General features: G+C 35.0%; 2 protein-coding genes across 3 annotated transcripts; both read right to left on the bottom strand.

The window, feature by feature from the left end:
* Positions 1-3017: 3017 nt before the first annotated feature.
* LOC111707003 (uncharacterized) lies at positions 3018-12075 on the bottom strand. Of its 2 annotated transcripts, none has more exons than XM_023479973.1 (4): positions 11559-12075; positions 10845-10924; positions 8382-9375; positions 3018-7561 (listed from the first exon to the last, which is right to left on the bottom strand). In XM_023479973.1, exons 2-4 carry the CDS (start codon positions 10920-10922, stop codon positions 5430-5432), a joined length of 3204 nt encoding a protein of 1067 aa, XP_023335741.1. In that variant the 5' UTR covers positions 10923-10924; positions 11559-12075; the 3' UTR covers positions 3018-5429. The 2 variants fall into 2 exon arrangements, with proteins under 2 accessions (XP_023335741.1, XP_023335740.1); XM_023479972.1 differs by having other exon boundaries at positions 10845-10927.
* Positions 12076-12911: 836 nt separating this feature from the next.
* On the bottom strand, positions 12912-17517 carry LOC111706997 (uncharacterized). Its single transcript, XM_023479966.1, has 8 exons — positions 17482-17517; positions 17115-17173; positions 16691-16742; positions 16292-16349; positions 15026-15082; positions 14423-14507; positions 14185-14291; positions 12912-12985 (listed from the first exon to the last, which is right to left on the bottom strand). Coding segments are annotated over exons 4-8 (324 nt in total). The 5' UTR covers positions 16293-16349; positions 16691-16742; positions 17115-17173; positions 17482-17517.
* Between the last annotated feature and the right edge of the window lie 488 nt (positions 17518-18005).

The following is an 18005-nucleotide window of genomic DNA, read 5'->3' on the forward strand; positions in this document are numbered from 1 at the left end:
TGAAACTTTTTGCTTTATAAAAAAAAACACATATAAAATTGTTTTTCATAATTCATATATAGTATCATTGGTTCCAGCCTATACAGTGTCTACTATACACTGTTAGGGTGTCAAGAGATAAAATTATGAATTCAATTTCCAAAGAAATACATTTGAAGGCACGTTGAAAAAGCACATTGCTAATGCATTAAATACACTTTATTTGAGTAAATATACAATAAAATATATATTAAACTTCCTTGGGTAAAATCTATATATATATATATATATTATTTAAACAGTTTAACCTAAAACTTCTGAGACATCAAAAGAAATTATAAAATGGCGGCTCGACTATTTTACCTAAATCGCGTTTTTATAAAAAATGTTGGCTTGACTATTTTACCTAAATTTCGGCCTGATATGAAATATTGGCTTGACTAATCGACCAAATTCTCGGCTTAAAATAAAATGTCGGCTTTACTATGTTACCTAAATGTCGACCTGATATAAAATATCAACTTAATTATTTTACCTATATGTAGGCTTGACATAAAATGTCAGCTTGACTTTTTTTACCTAAATCTGGGCCTGACATAAGATGTCGGCTTGACTATTTTATTTAAATAGCGGCTTGATATAAAATGTCGGCTTGACTATTTCACCTAAATTTCGGCCTGATATAAAATATCAGCTTAATTATATTACCTATTTCTAGACTTGATATAAAATGTCAGTTTGACTATTTTATCTAAATCTCGGCTTGATATAAAATGTACTCTTGACTATTTTACCTAAATCTCGGCCTGATATAAACTGTCGGCTTTACTATCTTACCTAAATCTCAGCTTGATATAAACTGTCGGCTTGACCATCTTACCTAAATCTCAGCTTGATATAAACTGTCGGCTTGACTATCTTACCTAAATCTCAGCTTGATGTAAAATTTCGTGCCATATTAAAAGCAATGAAATATGCGGGAAAAGTTTTAAAGAGCTCAATATAATTATTCAATTGAAAAAATAAATATCTGCATGCATTTAATTATCAGTGGGTTTAGAAGACGACATTTGTTAAATTCTTTCGATGTTTCCAAAGTTCCGGGTAAAACTGTATAACAAGTAGTAATCTCTGCTTGGGTGTCAGTCTGTTTGTTAGGATGTCCAAGCATAACTCAGGAAGACCTTTACTTAAAACTGGGGAACTCGGTAAAACGACGAGAATGTTCTTACTTGGGTTAAAAAAACTAAGTTACAAAGAAAGAATAGTAACAGATATATAGCATCCGGCATCCGGTATCCGGCATATAAAGTAGTTTAGATCAGTACCTGGGATATAGCATCCGGTATCCGGTATCCGGCATATAAAGTAGTTTAGATCAGTACCTGGGATATAGAACACCCGGAATATAAGCAGTATATATAAGTACATAGGATATAACACCACCCGGGATATAACATTGTTTATATCAGTACCTGGGATATAAAGCACCCGGGATATAAAATAGTATTAATCGGTACCTGGGATATAATGGAAAAGAATGAAGAATAAGCCCAGATTCCAAATCCATCCAGAACAAAACTGAAGATTATTGACGGAGTATCTTTACTTAGACCAAATACAATCAAACCAACCATCTTAGCAATCAGACCTGGAAACAAATCATATTTTTATAATAAATGATTTACAGGATTGATATTGTAATCTGACTTGACATCTATTGAAAAAATTCGCAACGTTGCCTTTTAAACATTTACATTAATATCGATGAAGAAATCTTCATTATTCTGTCTGATAATTGATCATGATTAACAAAACAGAGACTAAAGAACACATAAAATTACACTTATTTTACTGTAAGAAAAACACTTTATTATAAAATTATCACTATTATTGATAATTTTGTCGGAAAAAAAACTGAATTGACACTTGTGACGACAGAATACAACTGTACTGAGAGTGTACAAATTCTACGTTGTACTAGAATCTATTTGCACTGTTCGATTTTTAGTCTAAACAAAAAGATGTGTTATCATTGAATTCAATCTAAAAAGTAAAAATTTAACATTTTCCAATTCTTCCATATTATTGTTTTGATAAAAGGGTATTTAGTGCTTCAAATTGGCAATAATTCTTTAAATATCATTTCTATAATTTTTAAATATAAAAAATTTAAATATTTAAAATAGAAATAATCTCTAAAAATAATCAAATAAAATAAATGGAAAAGATAACGTACCGTCAACCATAACTGTCAGATCACTAACTCCCATATATCTAAACAAAAGATATAATTACTCTAATATTTAAACAAATTAATTTTCAAAAAATAATTTCTTTTGCTTAATCAAAGCTCTATTTTATTTATTATTAGTTGACACTTTTATATTATTTTTATCAAAAATTAAAAGTTTACACTTATTTTTTAAAGAAAAAAGGGTAAATGTTACTTACTTGACTACAGGAAGAATGATAAGGTTGGATATTGATGCCATCAAGAACTTAAAACCAAAGAAATAACTGAATCAATTATAGATATTGGATATTCTACACGAAAAGATAAGAATAATTAGATTATTTTTTGCTTATTTTCTTTCTTATTAAATAACTTTTATCAACAAAAATACATATTAAAGGCATTATGTCAAGTAACCCTCCAGCACGCACCTCTGCCCCTTTAGTAAAAATAAATTCAACCTTTGTGAAGCATAAAGTCTGACCACGTCAACCTTGTTGTACTGGCTAGTCCTGTTCATAGAGCTAAGTACAGTACAAACTAACCGGAAAAGTTGACCCGGCTCGGAAATTCAAATGTATTAAAGCTGCCTGTGCCAGGCAAAGATGGCAATGCCCGATTTACAACGGCACTCTTAAAACCTTAATCTGATCAAAAACGTGGAAGCTACCTGATTTAAAGTATTTAAATTCAGATAATTTTTCTCTTCGTTTTGAGGGGCTGAGGCTTCGAGAAAAATGACAATTCCCCGCTACATATGCTTCTTTGAATTCTTAGGCGACTAAACCTTATCTTCAACCTAGATCAGCCGGCTTCTAACTAATTCCCGAGACTAGGCGGAGAGAGATTGCTTAGAACGGATCTAACTACGGACTGCTACCGATTTGCTCAGCTGAAGACAGCTGCTGTACAGACTGCTTCTGAGTTGGCTCAGTTAAAAACCGATGTTCCGGACTGCTCCTGGATTGGCTCAGCTAAGAGCAGCTGGATCGACCATCCTATCTGAAATGTAACACTGCTGTTAACCGTGGGGCTATATGGCGCTGATGGAACCTGTTTAAGTCTTTGAATTGACAACTTGTGTTAACTTATTGACCATATTGACTATCTAGATCATTCCCCTGCGAGAATATTACACATTTATAATTTCCAAGATAATATTGCACATTTATAATTGTAATCTTTCTAACTATCCATTCACCGGTAAGTTCTGCACAATATCTAACCGGAAGTTGACTGATGTATTCCTGTAGTGCATAGGGGTATACATGTTTCTCCATCTCCCTGCAATCATTACATTCTCTAGAGCTTCACCCGACTCGCACAAAGCAGTGACACCGCCAACCTTAAATGATTTTTCAGTATACTTAGCTCCGTCGTACCCATATTTCCTCATCATTGATCTTGCTTGTTCAACTGCTGTAGATTGGGACAACCGGGTTCCTGCCATAGCTGAATGGTAACCAAACTGCTTCGATATTCTGAAATTCAGAAATTTTCCCGTTGACACTCTTCCTTTGAAATTGAGGTTGAATCGTCGATAATATAGGCGTAACAACGCCACTGGGCATCCTGCTGATCCCGGTCTGGCTGGGATAAAACTAGAGGTGCCTTCATAATACTGATCGTTTTTACTCCTGGCAAAGAAGATCACAATGTGTGATCCTTGATCGTCCAGATCAGTATCTCGGAGTATGTTATAATCGGAGAACCTGCAGAAACTATGGTAAATAACTACGCATCTAACCAGTGCTCTGAACTCTTCTGCTTTGATTTTGAATAACTCTTCTTCATGGGGAATTATAATTTTTTGGATGAGATCCAAAATTACCGAACAATCAAATGCAAATGCTTTCTTTACCGGTTTCTTTCTTTCTGCTACTTTTCTCTTAAGACTGTTAGACGCTGCCTTTACTGTATCTGTAATTGCTGATTGTTCTACTGCTAACACTGTTTCCAGCGCTCGAACACTTGGAATTACTTTGTTAAAGAAGGAAAAAGTTTCATTGTTTTTAAACCCTTCTGCTAAGAAGTGTAGAATCGACGGTTCAGATAAATTGGGAAATGGGTAACCCTGGCGCTCACAAAAAGTTTCTAATTTATTTACCGTCGGGGTATACGCTGCAATCGTTGCCTGTGATATTGGTGGACACATCATTACGTTCACTGCTTCGATTAGAGAAGGATCGCGATCCAGCATTGCCAGATATTTCGGGAAATTTGATAACGGTAACCCAAATGGTGGTTTCACCCCTTCATGCCTTGCGTTATATGTATGATCGACCAAAGGTTCTGTCATGTGAACTATCACTCCGAGCTCCGGTTCAACCAGGTCATAAGAGTGACCTATTCTGGCCAAATCTGGGAATTGGTTATTAGCCATACTGTCTGAAATAAATTATGATTATAGTTTTTAATGTTCGGCCATTTCTATAATCTACACGATTTTTAATAAATTGTTTAAAAAACAAAAATAACTTAATCAACTGTTTGCCCGATTTGTACAATATAATATAATCAATAAAATGCTTCGATTTTTCATACTTAATAACGAGACCATGCACCTGTGATTGATTGATAGGTTATTTTCAACAACTTGATTTAGCTTGTTATGAAATTCAATACTCGTCCAGGAATAATTATCAAATAAGCCATTATTGATCTAAACTTTAAACATCCTGTACTTATCGATTCTATCTTTCCACTGTGCGTGTTCTCCAGATTAAATTAAATCGACCAATACTTAACTCTTAAATCTTTAAACGAACACTGTAATAACCCACTGTTTAAATAATTTCTAAATATTCTCAGCCGGAATAACTAAATTTACCCATGTTCTTAATTTTTTGCTTTTACATTTTTATATTTGAGTTAATCTGAATTGCTTTAACCTTGAAGTCTGAAACTTTATAACTGAACTAGTTTAACTAAAAACCCCCAACAAACAAAACCAAATAAAATTAAATGCTTTAATCTTGACTTGTACATTTATTACATTCTGCTCTAAATTCTACGCAACAAATGTTTTTAATCTATTTACATGATACATCTTGAGGTTATTGGTCTAGTTTTAGCTTACATTAACATAAATAAATCAATCTGGATCTGCTCGAAATGAAATGAACACTTTTTCTTAAATAATTTCACTCTTTACTTTTAATTTACAATGGTTGGTGTTCTACCAATACATATACACTATGCCATATTATGACACTTAAGACACAATCTTGAGGGCCAACATTTGAAAATTGGGCTTTCTGGAAAATAGGCTGTCAACCTCATTGAAAATGATAAACTCAGGGGAAAATATCATGAAATCTTTGATCTCCTGTCTAAATTGCTGACCGTTATGCAGGAATGGCCAAAAATTAGCTGAATACCAATTAGGGATAATAAATATGGCTCTGACATGTGGGGTATTTATTAATTTTTTGAACGTAAATACAATTTCTTTTACGGGGGGGCAACAAAAATAAATCTCCCGTGTATTCAAAATTTGAGCAAAGAAATTTATGCCAATACATTTATTCTGAGGGATCTTGGAGAAAAATCTTGTGCAAACTGAACTTGCTTCTGAAGCAAATGCATCAATAGTTGGGACCAGGTTAAACTGCTTAAACACCTTGTCGAGCTGATTCCTTGAGATTCCCCATTCATCTGATGATTGAGAAAATTTGCTTCCTAAGTCGGCTAGCACAATTCTTGAATGAGAGCGGGGTGTCCACACTGGTATTATTGTTATGTCCAGTTCCATTTCTAGGAATTTAATCTTTACTATGTCTTGCTGTATTCTTGACTTTCTTGAACCCTTGGACAAGAAAGTGAAGTTGTTCTTGGAGTCGGTCTGCCAGTACACAATGGACGAACTGAATTTTACCTTGGTCTCCTTGCAGTGTTGTAGAAATTTCAAGGTGGCTAACAGTTCCCTGTGGCCGGAGGATAAATTCCTTTCTTCCTCGTCAAATTCAAACTCTTGACTTCTTATAAAACTATCCTTATAAAATATGAACGCATGGGAATCTGACGCGTCTGAAATAATTAAATCCGGCAGGATTTTGTCCGAATAACAGACCTGTTGAATAAACTTGCTTATCTCCTGGTGGCCAACCGTCCTGGCTCCTTCTTTGGTTCCTGGGATTAATTTCCCATTGAACTTGATCAAGTGTTCTTGGAGGAAATCTAGCTCTCTTTTGCAATGACTGTCCAGCTTGACCGAAGACTCCCAGCCTGCTTTAAAAACTTCTTTTCCCACAACATGCTGAATGTGCCTGGTCATCACTGAGACAATGGATTCATGGGATTTGTTGAGGCTGTGGATTTTTCCCAGGAGCACGGCTAGTTCTCTTAGCTTGAACCACTTTTCCGGATCCTTCATCTTGAATAAAGTTTCTTCAATCATTGCTTGTATTATGGAAAATTTCTCAATCTGAACGAAGTATTTCATGAAAATTGTGTTCGTGATGAAGCCTTGAAATACTGCCGTTTGACTGGGATCTAAGTTGGTTTTCTTCCATTGGATATTGAACCCGCAGAGCTGGAAAATGTGTAACACAAACTGAGCTTTAAACTTACATTCGATCTCGGACTGTGCCAGGATACGTCCGTCATCGATGTACATTGACAATCGGATTCCGAGTCTGTGTAGAAAACTTTTGATAGGATTTATTACACGAGTGACGATGTATCCTGCTAATGCATAACCATAGCACATTACGTTAAAGTTGTAGTAAACGTTCTCTCCCTGTTCATTCATTATCGAAAATGCAAAAAACTGTTTGTGGTCCTTGTGTAGTCGGAAATGGAAGTACATGTTTTCCAGGTCGAAGATTATTTGATAATCATTAGGTAGAACTGAGGATTCACAATTTGATAACGTGTCCATCGTGAATGGTCTGGCGGTCAACCTTTTGTTAACACAACGGGATAAGTCTATAACCGGTCTCTTTTTTGTAGTCCCGGACACAAAATCTTCTTTGACAACTACTGACATGGGGTTTACGATATCAGGTTTGACCAGAGTTTGAGACACAAAACCTTCATCATTCCATTCCTTGACCTTCTTGCGTAGAAACTCCATTTCCGTTCTGGCGGACTTATTATTAGGCTCGACATACTTCTGGGGCGGTGAGGACGAGAAATCTAATTTAACTCCGTGAACCAAGATGTTTAATACCCATTGTTCTGCACCGATTATATTCTGCATGAATCGGATGGAGGATGGATTGTGAATGGAGTGGGATCCCTTTGACAATTTATAACCGTTATTAGACAGAAAATTCATTAATCTTGTAACCGCCAACTCCGGGTTTCCCCAACCTATTTCTTGAATAATCGATCCACAAGACTCTAACATTTAAATTAAACTATTGCCTCTTCCTAAAACACAATTCCTTGAATAGTTAGATTGACCGTGTCGGCCATAATTTCTACTTATTTTCTTGCAAAATTAAATTAGACCACCAAACATGATGTATTAAAAACTTTGTAATAATCATTGATCGCGGGTTTGTAAAGTCTCGTTCCTGGTGGGTTACCCTGCACTTAAATTTTTAAATGATTATACTTGTAGTCATGTAACAATTAGCAACAAAGTTATATCTCTTGGAAAGCTGGCAAACTTTTAAATTTAATTGAAATTACCCTATGTTGAATAAATTAGTCATATCTGAAATAAATAATTGAAAACATGTGATGTATTTGGTAGATTTATTTAATAACACCGGGGTTACTGGATCAACAGCAATATAACTTTATTACGGTAAATTTTTTATTTAGTTCGAGATCATAATCTGACAAATATTCTTTGGTTCATAATGCTCTTGCAATGTCAGGCTATATGCGAAAATAACATTGATCATTGAGCCCTGCCTACGAAAAATTTTTAAATAATACTGAAACTCATTAACTGAACATTTTCAAAACAGAAAGATTAACTTAATATGAGACTTAATTTTCTTTAACTTTTCTAAGGGGTCGCTATACCCAATGAATCAGAAATGCGTCTACTAAACTGAAATATCAAAACAAAAACACTGATACAGCTATGGAATGTCATCTTTTCTTATCAATTTAAAAAAAATCTTTATGTAATAACGACTAGAAATGATGGAAGACAAAACTGTTTAGAAATTTGCCATAACGGGACGAAGTTGCATAGTTTAATTCCCTTGAGGGTTTTCTCTCTCCTGGTGCTGAGTGAGCCGTAGGGCCGATGCTTCGGCATGATACTGGGCGTCTCTCAATTGCAGTTTGGCCATCTTTCTCTCAATGTCATCAGGTTTGCAGAGATTATCTCCGTGCCAATGTCCATACATGTCGCAGCGGCCGCATTTGGAGTTCCTCTTCCTGTCCTGTAACTCTCTACTGTTGTAAGACGGTTGAGATTGTTGAAGGTGAGAGGGACTAGGATACCACGGAGACGGTTTGAATGGAACTGCTCCTCCTGCTGCTGCGTATCCGGGAGCGAGGGATCCGACTCCAGGGGCATAGGCTGATGATCCGGGAGCGTATGAAGCCATTCCAGGAACGTGGGGAATGACTCCCCCGTATCCTTGCGAACTGTAGGGAGATTGGTGAGAAAACCCGGCTTGGAAACTCGGCAGCCAACCTCCTTGGAACCCTGACCCCTGTAGTCCGCTTCCTTGATAATTGCCATATGGCTGAAACGCAGGTGAAGAAGTGTATCCTCCACTTCCTGAACCTGCATAGGCAGTATACCGGGGTTTGTATGCAGATTTGTAACGGAATTGACCTTGACTATAAGTTTCTCTAGCTCTGCTCGCCAGGTCCTGTTTCTTAGCTAACTCCTCGTCCTTCTTCTTCATCTTCAGGTCATCCTTTTTCTTCATATCTAGTTTCTTTTTGACCTCTGGCGGGACTAAAGAATAGGACTCTGACTCTGGTAGTGCGGTTACTCCTTCTTCTCCGTATTGGAAAGACACCAGGAACTGCAAATAGTCAGCCTCTGCAGCTCTTGCCAGCTTTCTGAGTAGTTTGAGCTGATCAGCCTTGGCCTTCTTCTCGGCTTCAGTAGCTGTGGGGGGGAGGACCCAAGCAGAATTGGTAGCAAGCAGTGATGCGATGGTATCCTTTCTGGACTGGTATTTCTGAACTAGAATGATCCTGGCAGCACTCTCGACACTGTCATGCTTAGAACAATTCTGAATTTAACGCTAAATAAACACCCTTGTACAATCAGTGAATCAATCATGAATGAATTAATGAGTGAATGCTTGGAAGCATAATTGGATGAAGTTTAACCAATCAAGCAATCAAACAATAAATTCTGAATTAATGAATCAGCCCCTCACCCAATCGAATAAGTCAATAACGAAATAACCACTCTATCAATTGAAGAAATCAATTGAAACCCATGTGTCAAAATCAATACATCAATGACCATTATTTATTAATATAAACTGGAGAAATATCTATTTTTTCAATGTTTATGGCCACGTGCCTAGTGCAATGCTATAGCTGAGAACTGCCCGATTATGCATTTGATAAATCTCATAAATTTTAACGCTTCACGCTGCTTGATTAATGCATGATTTTTATTTAACTCAATATTTGTCATTATTGAATTTACTTAACTTCAAAATAAAATTGAAAATTGTGTCATTTATCAAATCTTCAAGATTTCCACATAAATAAACAGATTCTGCGTGTAAAATATTAAATCAAAATGTACCTATCTTTGATGTTAAAAAGTTTGATTGTTATTTTTGTACTTTTGATCAATAAATAGATTTGAATAATAACTATTTGGCAACCCGCATAATTCTTGCTGACATTGCAAACTCATTCGAATTAATGATTAATGATCTACCTACTGGTTTAAACAAATGATTTATGGCGACAAGCCTATTTATTATTAGTTGGCAAAAATTTTTGGCGACATGCCTGCATTGCTAGGTGGCGACACGCCTACTTTACTAATTAATCATTAAGGCGGCACGCCTATTTATTGTGAAATTTGCCAAATGGCGACTCGCCCAACTATCTAATTGACGACACGCCTACTAATTTAATCGCTAATAAATGGCGACACGCCTTTTTGTTATAACATTTGCAAAACAAGGCGACTCGCCTGGATTACTAAATGGCGACACGCCTGCATTATCAAGTGGCGGCACGCCTACTGTACTATTCAAGTATCAAGGCGGCACGCCTGCATTACTAGATGGCGACACGCCTACTAAATTAAACACTGATGAAATGGCGACACGCCTGTTTGTTGTGAAATTCTTCAAAAATGGCGATTCGCTCAAATTACTAATTGGCGACACGCCTACTTATTTAATCCCTATTAAAAGGCGACACGCCTAGTATTGTAAGTATTTTTATAAAATGGCGACTTGCCCGAATTGCTGAAAGGCTGCGCAATCTACTTGTTTTATCAGGTATTGAATGGCGACACGTCTATTATTAAGATATCTGCCAGAATGGCGACTTGCTCAAATTGTTAAATGGCGGCACGCCTGCATTACTAAATGGCGACACGCCTAGATCTGCACATTTATCATCAAAATTAAAATAAGCATTGAATATATCAACAAAAACGACATCAACCTATATCATCAACCATTGACCTTAACAACATGATTTCAAGGGTGTTTATTTAGCTTTCCTGAGCTTCTAGCAATAACTGCGCTTCATGCCTGTCCAATTCTTCAGCAGTTAAATTCTCTTCTTTCATGACATCCATTGCTACTGAAACGAAAAACATGTTAACACCCAATGTACTGTTGAATTATGGACTTTCTCAAACCAGGTTAAATGTGGCAATTCTAATTTGTAATTTGCATCAATCTTATGAATTTACAGGGTGGGTACAGATAATTTTTCTCTTCGTTTTGAGGGGCTGAGGCTTCGAGAAAAATGACAATTCCCCGCTACATATGCTTCTTTGAATTCTTAGGCGACTAAACCTTATCTTCAACCTAGATCAGCCGGCTTCTAACTAATTCCCGAGACTAGGCGGAGAGAGATTGCTTAGAACGGATCTAACTACGGACTGCTACCGATTTGCTCAGCTGAAGACAGCTGCTGTACAGACTGCTTCTGAGTTGGCTCAGTTAAAAACCGATGTTCCGGACTGCTCCTGGATTGGCTCAGCTAAGAGCAGCTGGATCGACCATCCAAAATCTAAACATGTAGTGGCCGTAGTCTGGATTCGTTCTAAACACTCTCTCTCGGCACGCAAAATGTGGACCCATGACAAAAGCGCTATCTAAAAATTGAAAAGGAAAACACCCGGCATATCTATCTCAACTCAATGAATAACATGCGACCACGAACACTCTTCTCACATAATGATCAACACTAAATATAAATCACTAACCGCGTATCTGAACAATTCTTGGTAAATTCCCTTCTGTGTCCTTGGGTTCTGAGACGTACGGAATGACTGGCGAAATCCTGACTTGGGAAGGATTCGCGGCATTTTCTCAAAACCGGAAAAAGAAAGTATTGGTAGGGTGGTTCGAAAATATGAAAATGACAAACTAATAGGGTGGTCCGAAATTGAAATGAATAACCCCTCCCCCTGCAAAAACAAAAGATGCGGTTTTTTGCCACTGAAATCCGCAGAATCAAATTTCGCTGGAGAATTCTAACATTTTTCCATTGCTTCAATTATAAGTAAGAAAAGCCCAGGTCTCTTTTGCGGATAATCCACAAATAAAAATGTACATTTATAGAAACAAAAAAACATGGATATCTAATACTAGATCAGACAATGCTTTTCCAGATACCGTTGTCATCCTTGCATGGAGGAACACTTGAAATTACGCTTGAAGTCCTTTCAAGTAATTGCTTCAATCTTTGTGAAGGGGGGTCGGGGGGTTTGTAGTATCTATTAGTTTCCTAAATTCTTGGTTTGAGTATTTAAGATTATTTAAGAAAAGGTAAAGGATGTCCAGCTCCCCAGCAGTTACAAACTAAATTAAATATTTATCAGAAAAACAGAAACCAACAGCTTTTGAAAATACATGACATTAATTACGCAAAATTTCCTTCTGTCTAATATATTTATGCATATGTTTTGCTTATAAAATAATATGCGATTTAAAATTATCTTACCTGAAGAAGAAAAAAGGCCAAAATCAGTAAAATAATATAAGTTCTGAAAATAAAATAAAATTGTTTTTCTACGGTGATCGGCGTTTATATCAATTAAATGAATACGATTTTATTAATAATGTTTCGATCCCTGAGAAGTTTACATTAAAAGAGAAGCTGTTATTTAACAACTTCTCTTTGCTAACATGTTTAAGTGACTGCTGTTTGATATATTGGTTGAAAAAAGTCGTCTTCATAGCATGTATTGATTTTATAACAATGCCAATTTAAAAAGTGTCACCATTAAAAGTTTGAAAATTATTTAAAGGCGAGCAGAAAATCATGATAAATACTAGTAATTAAATAAATTCAAAATGTTTTGAAGATAAAAATGTAAAAATATAAAAATGTGAAAATTACCTGTTTTGTCTGGGTTTAGCCACGCTAATCCAGGAAGCCCAGAAGTGTGCTGGATTCAACAATTCATAATAACTCTCCATCTTTTTCTAGAATACAAATTCTTTTAGTTTATATTTATAATCGTATGCTACCGCTTAACCCTATTTTTTGGGGGGTGGGGGATAAGACTTCTCCCCCCAAAACCTTGGCAGATGCCACTCCAGAAGAGATTGAGTTAAGTACTCACCATGTCTGTGTGTGGTTCTTTCAGGAAACTAGAATACACGATGGAGAGTAGAAACAAGCCACCTAGAACATACTAATTAAAGGGACTGGTCAGATCATTGGTAATGTGGCAGATGTAAACAGATATTGAATCATGTAAAATTAACCTAATACAACATAACAAGCTGTTAAATCATGTGAATTTGACCTAATACAGCATAAACAGCTGTTAAATCATGTGACACTGACCTGACACAGTGTTAACAGCTAATAAATCACGTGACACTGACCCGAAACAGTGTAAGCAACTGTTAGATCACATGACACTAACCTGATACAGCATAAACAGCTGTTAAATAATGTGACACTGACCTGACGCAGTAACAGCTGTTAAATAATGTGACACTGACCTGATACAGCATAACAAGTTCTTAAATCATGTGACACTGACCTGATACAGCATAAACAGCTGTTAAATCATGTGACACTGACCTGATACAGCCAAAACAGCTCTTAAATCATGTGACACTGACCTGATACAGCATAAACAGCTATTAAATCATGTGACACTGACCTGACACAGCATAAACAGCTGTTAAATCATGTAACACTGACCTGATACAGCATAAACAGCTGTTAAATCATTTGACACTGACCTAACACAGCATAACAAGCTGTTAAATCATGTGAATTTGACCTAATACAGCATAAACAGCTATTAAATCACGTGACACTGACCAGAAACAGCGTAAACAGATATTAAATCATGTGAAACTGACCTAATACAGCATAAACAGCTGTTAAATCATGTGACACTGACCTGACACAGCATAAACAGCTGTTAAATCATTTGACACTGACCTTACACAGTGTTAACAGCTGTTAAATTACGTAACACACTCACAGTCCTGACACAGCATAAACAGCTGTCAAATCACGTGAAACTGACCTGACATAGCATAAATAGCTGTTAAATTACGTGACACTGACCTGAAACAGCATAAAAAGCTGTTCAATCATGTGACATTGACCGGGCACAGCGTAAACAGCTGTTAAATCATGTGACATCTGACCTGATACAGCCTAAACAGCTGTTAAATCATGTGACACTGACAGCTGATACAGCATAAACAGCTATTAAATTATGTGACACTGACCTGATACAGCATAAACAGCTGTTAAATCATGTGACACTGACACCTGATACAGCATAAACAGCTGTTAAATCAAGTGACATCTGACCTGATACAGCATAAACAGCTGTTAAATCATGTGACACTGACCTGATACAGCATAAACAACCGTTGAACTTGACACATTTAGTAATGCTCCGGCAATGAAGGGCGAAGCTGTGCCAGCAATGTACGCCATTGATTCTAATATACTCATTCTGCAAAGTTTTGAAATATTTATAATATTTAAAATGTGCGTTTTGTAGATGCAAAACATGATTCTTAAAAATTATCGCTTTGGAGATTTGAAATTTGAAATTTGGAGAAATAAAAATAACAATTCTCTGACCTAATCGTTCGTGTAGATTTGTCTGTTATTGCGGAAATAAATGAATAGCTGGCTGTATAGCAGGATGTAGGTCCACCAGTAAATCCTAAAATTTTAATAATTGAAACTATGAAGCTGTTTTACATTAATCTACGTTGAAGGGGATGATTCATTTGGTGTACCGTTCCGTTTTAACTTCTATAGGATGTATGTATAATTTACACTACTTGCTCTAGCTGCCTAAAAGTCGGGCCGGTACATCAAATAAATTGGAGTTTTTAGCGTTTTTTTTAGGAGGGCCTCAGAAGATCTTTAATCTTAAGGAGCTGAACTATGTTGTTTCTATGCAACCTGATAACACTAACCTTTGATTTTTCTATGAATTCTGTTAGATCAATTAATATAATTTTTAAATATCAAAGGTTTTCACCATCAGGTTGCAAAGATATATGAACTGAGAAATTAAAGCCTTTGGCGATTGTTCATTTCTTTTAATTAGTTTAACATATATATTTGCCAACATTTCTTTTAATAGGTTGTATCACTGCATTGAGGGAATTTTTTTTTATTAAAAAGCAGAAAAAAAGGAGGAGGGGGGGGAATCGAAATTACCCCTGAACTAACCTGATACAATGCTTGCAATACAAAACCAGTATATTGGTATGCTTGATATCTCACTCACTGAAATATAATCAGTAATTGCCGACATAAATTAGCGTTTTACTTTAAGAATTGTTCATATAGGTTACATAGGTTACATAAAGCATTAGACGTATTAAAAATTTCAATTTTTTTTAAACACTCTCCCAAAGGAATTGAGTTTTTGCCACCAACTAAAATTTTCTAATCTCTTTATCTTTGCAACTTGTCAACATTTCAAACTTAAATTATTTGATGTAACAGAATTCAAATTTTGAAATATCAAAGGTGTATGATATTGTGTTGCAAAGATATAATTAAGGATTGGAAAATTAGAGTTTGTGACAAAAAAAAACAGTTTCTTTGGACCCTGAGAACAGATTTATGGAAAAATTAACCAAAAACAATTATTCACATTATGTGTTCATGATGCCTATAAAAGACCTTAAAATCACATCTATAATTATGAACCAAGGTATAGAGATGAACACAGCTCTCGTGAACGAGGAAAAATTTTGAGATCGAACGAACTTTCTTTGTGAACGATGGTGCCGTTCAGAAAAAAACGAATGGCTTGGATTGTTCAGAGAAACGAAATAGCAATCGTTTTTTTAAAATGAAGAAAAACACAAAAAAAACCCATCTAAATTCTTAGAACCAACTGTAAAAAAATAGTTTTTTTTCTGAACGAACGAATTTTTAAACAGGTTTAGAAAAAACAATCATTTTTTTACTAAACAAACGATATTTTGGAACGAACAAGTTTCATAATATTTGTTATTTGTTTCATATACAGTGCACTGAAAACAACTTTTTTTTAGCTAGGTGCAGCTCTGCCACGTGTAATCATTCAAAGCATCGAGAGCTGATACACCAGGCGGCCAACTATTTCGGCGTTTTAAGTGCATTGTATACAAAACTAATATTAAATATTAACTTAACATGAATTAGTTGAAAAAGAAGCGATGACTATTGGTTGTAATGTCTGAATGATTTGTTTGAAGTCAAATAGATTTTTTAACGATCCGAAGTCGTGTATATTTTACAACTTTCTGAATTTGTACGGACGCTACGTTCTTCAGTTATAAGTCGTTTTTAACAATTTTCTCCTTATAACCGCAACAGATAGAAGTTAGATTAGTAGCGATCAAAAGCGATTATATTTCGCCGTAAGCCTTTACCCCTTTCATTTTTCGTGAACACTCTCTTTAAAGAAATCAAAATTATCTACGAAGAGGTGAATAAACCTACTTGCTATATAGATTATAGTTGCAAGGAGCTGACCAATTGATGGGATGATCAGCGGCAACTTTACAATTCATTTATCAATAAAATCATAAAAAAATGTGTTAATTGCAAAAGAACAAATTAATCTTTTATTTGATTTTATGTCCAAGCATGAAAAGGAACTTAAAACTTTAAAATAAAAATTTTCTGAACAGTCTCATGTTGTAGACTTTTAACATTTCATACCAAACCAATTAGACATAGTTTGAAACATTTCACACTGTAGAACTGATAAGATATATGGATTAAACAGTTTTATTCTAGTCAGTTACATTGATTGAACGGATGATTGTTTTATGGATTGATTAAATGATTAATTAATTATTTGATTGATTAATTGATTTAAGTTTTATTGACTAATTCCTTTCTGCCGAAAAAATCACTCCAGCTTCCCAGCAGGCAATCAACAAACAAACTAATAAATAAACTGACATTTATTTCTGTATTTTCCAAAGTGTAAAAATCTCTGAAGAAATTGAGTCTTCGCCACAAGCTCAAATTTTCCAATCCGTGCCTGATTGTGTAAATCTTCCGAATTTCAAACTTAGATTATTTGATCTAACAGTATTCATAATTTGAATTATCTAAGGTCTATGCAGGGTTGCAATTATATTAGGCTTAAAAAATCAGTGTTTGTGGCAACAACCCTGTTCCTTTATTCTTTATCTACTTTTGAAAATAGTCATTTTTAATACTATCAATTTAAAACTTGTTAACAAAGAAAATTTGAGATAATTTTTTTAAATTATTGAATTCTGAAAAAAAAATGGTTAAATAAAGTGTTTACCTTGGGACAGCATAGCATATACTTGTATATCGGATCCAGTGTGAGGTTTCCTCCTGAATCTAAAAATTCATTTAAATTATACATCTTATATAAAAAATTGAAATGTTGCATTTTATCCGCTTAAAGTCCCAAGTGTTTATGGGTCTTAACGACATAAAATGGGCTCATGTAAAAACCTCATTTGTATATAATTTAAATATAAAAAGTCAGAAAAATATATCCAGACCTCAGAGTTTTTTTGCAAAGTTTAAAATATTAAAAGGTTATTTCATCAGCAGTAAGTAAATTAGAATACATTCGTTAAATGCATGTTTTTAATTTTGAAAAAAAAAAAAAATATAAATAATAGTAAACAGAAGATTTCTACCTTTTTCAATATTTCTCCGCTTTCTGAACTGTTAGACTATAAACATAGATAATTTTTAAAATTATTTAAATAATTTGTTTTATTTAAAAAAGATATTCCTGATAGAACAACCAGAATATCCTCATTATTTTTCTCAGATGAAAGTTTACAGAGTACCGTTATTGTGAATCAGGTATCCCCCCTTTTAATAGTTTTAAACTACATCGACAGGGTTTTTCGGTGTAAAGCTTAATGTTTTTGATATCTCTGCGTTTTGATTTATCCCGATAAACATGGGAATTGAGAGACGTCTTGAATGTCGTCTTTGTTAAGATAATTGATAAATGACAGAAAGTGCTTAATAAAAGATTATAAGTCTAATGAGCTTTTGCAACATGAGGTCAACCATTTTTTGTATCTTTAAGGTTGACGGAGATATTAAACATTTGAACAGTTTTGTTGAGTTTTAATAAACTGTAATCCTAAGACTTGGAGTTTTCGGTGTAAAATGTTTCAACTGTGATACTACAACATTATATTTACGA

This window comes from Eurytemora carolleeae, unplaced genomic scaffold (genome assembly GCF_000591075.1).
Source record: "Eurytemora carolleeae unplaced genomic scaffold, Eaff_2.0 scaffold710, whole genome shotgun sequence".
Lineage (NCBI taxonomy): Eukaryota > Metazoa > Arthropoda > Copepoda > Calanoida > Temoridae > Eurytemora > Eurytemora carolleeae.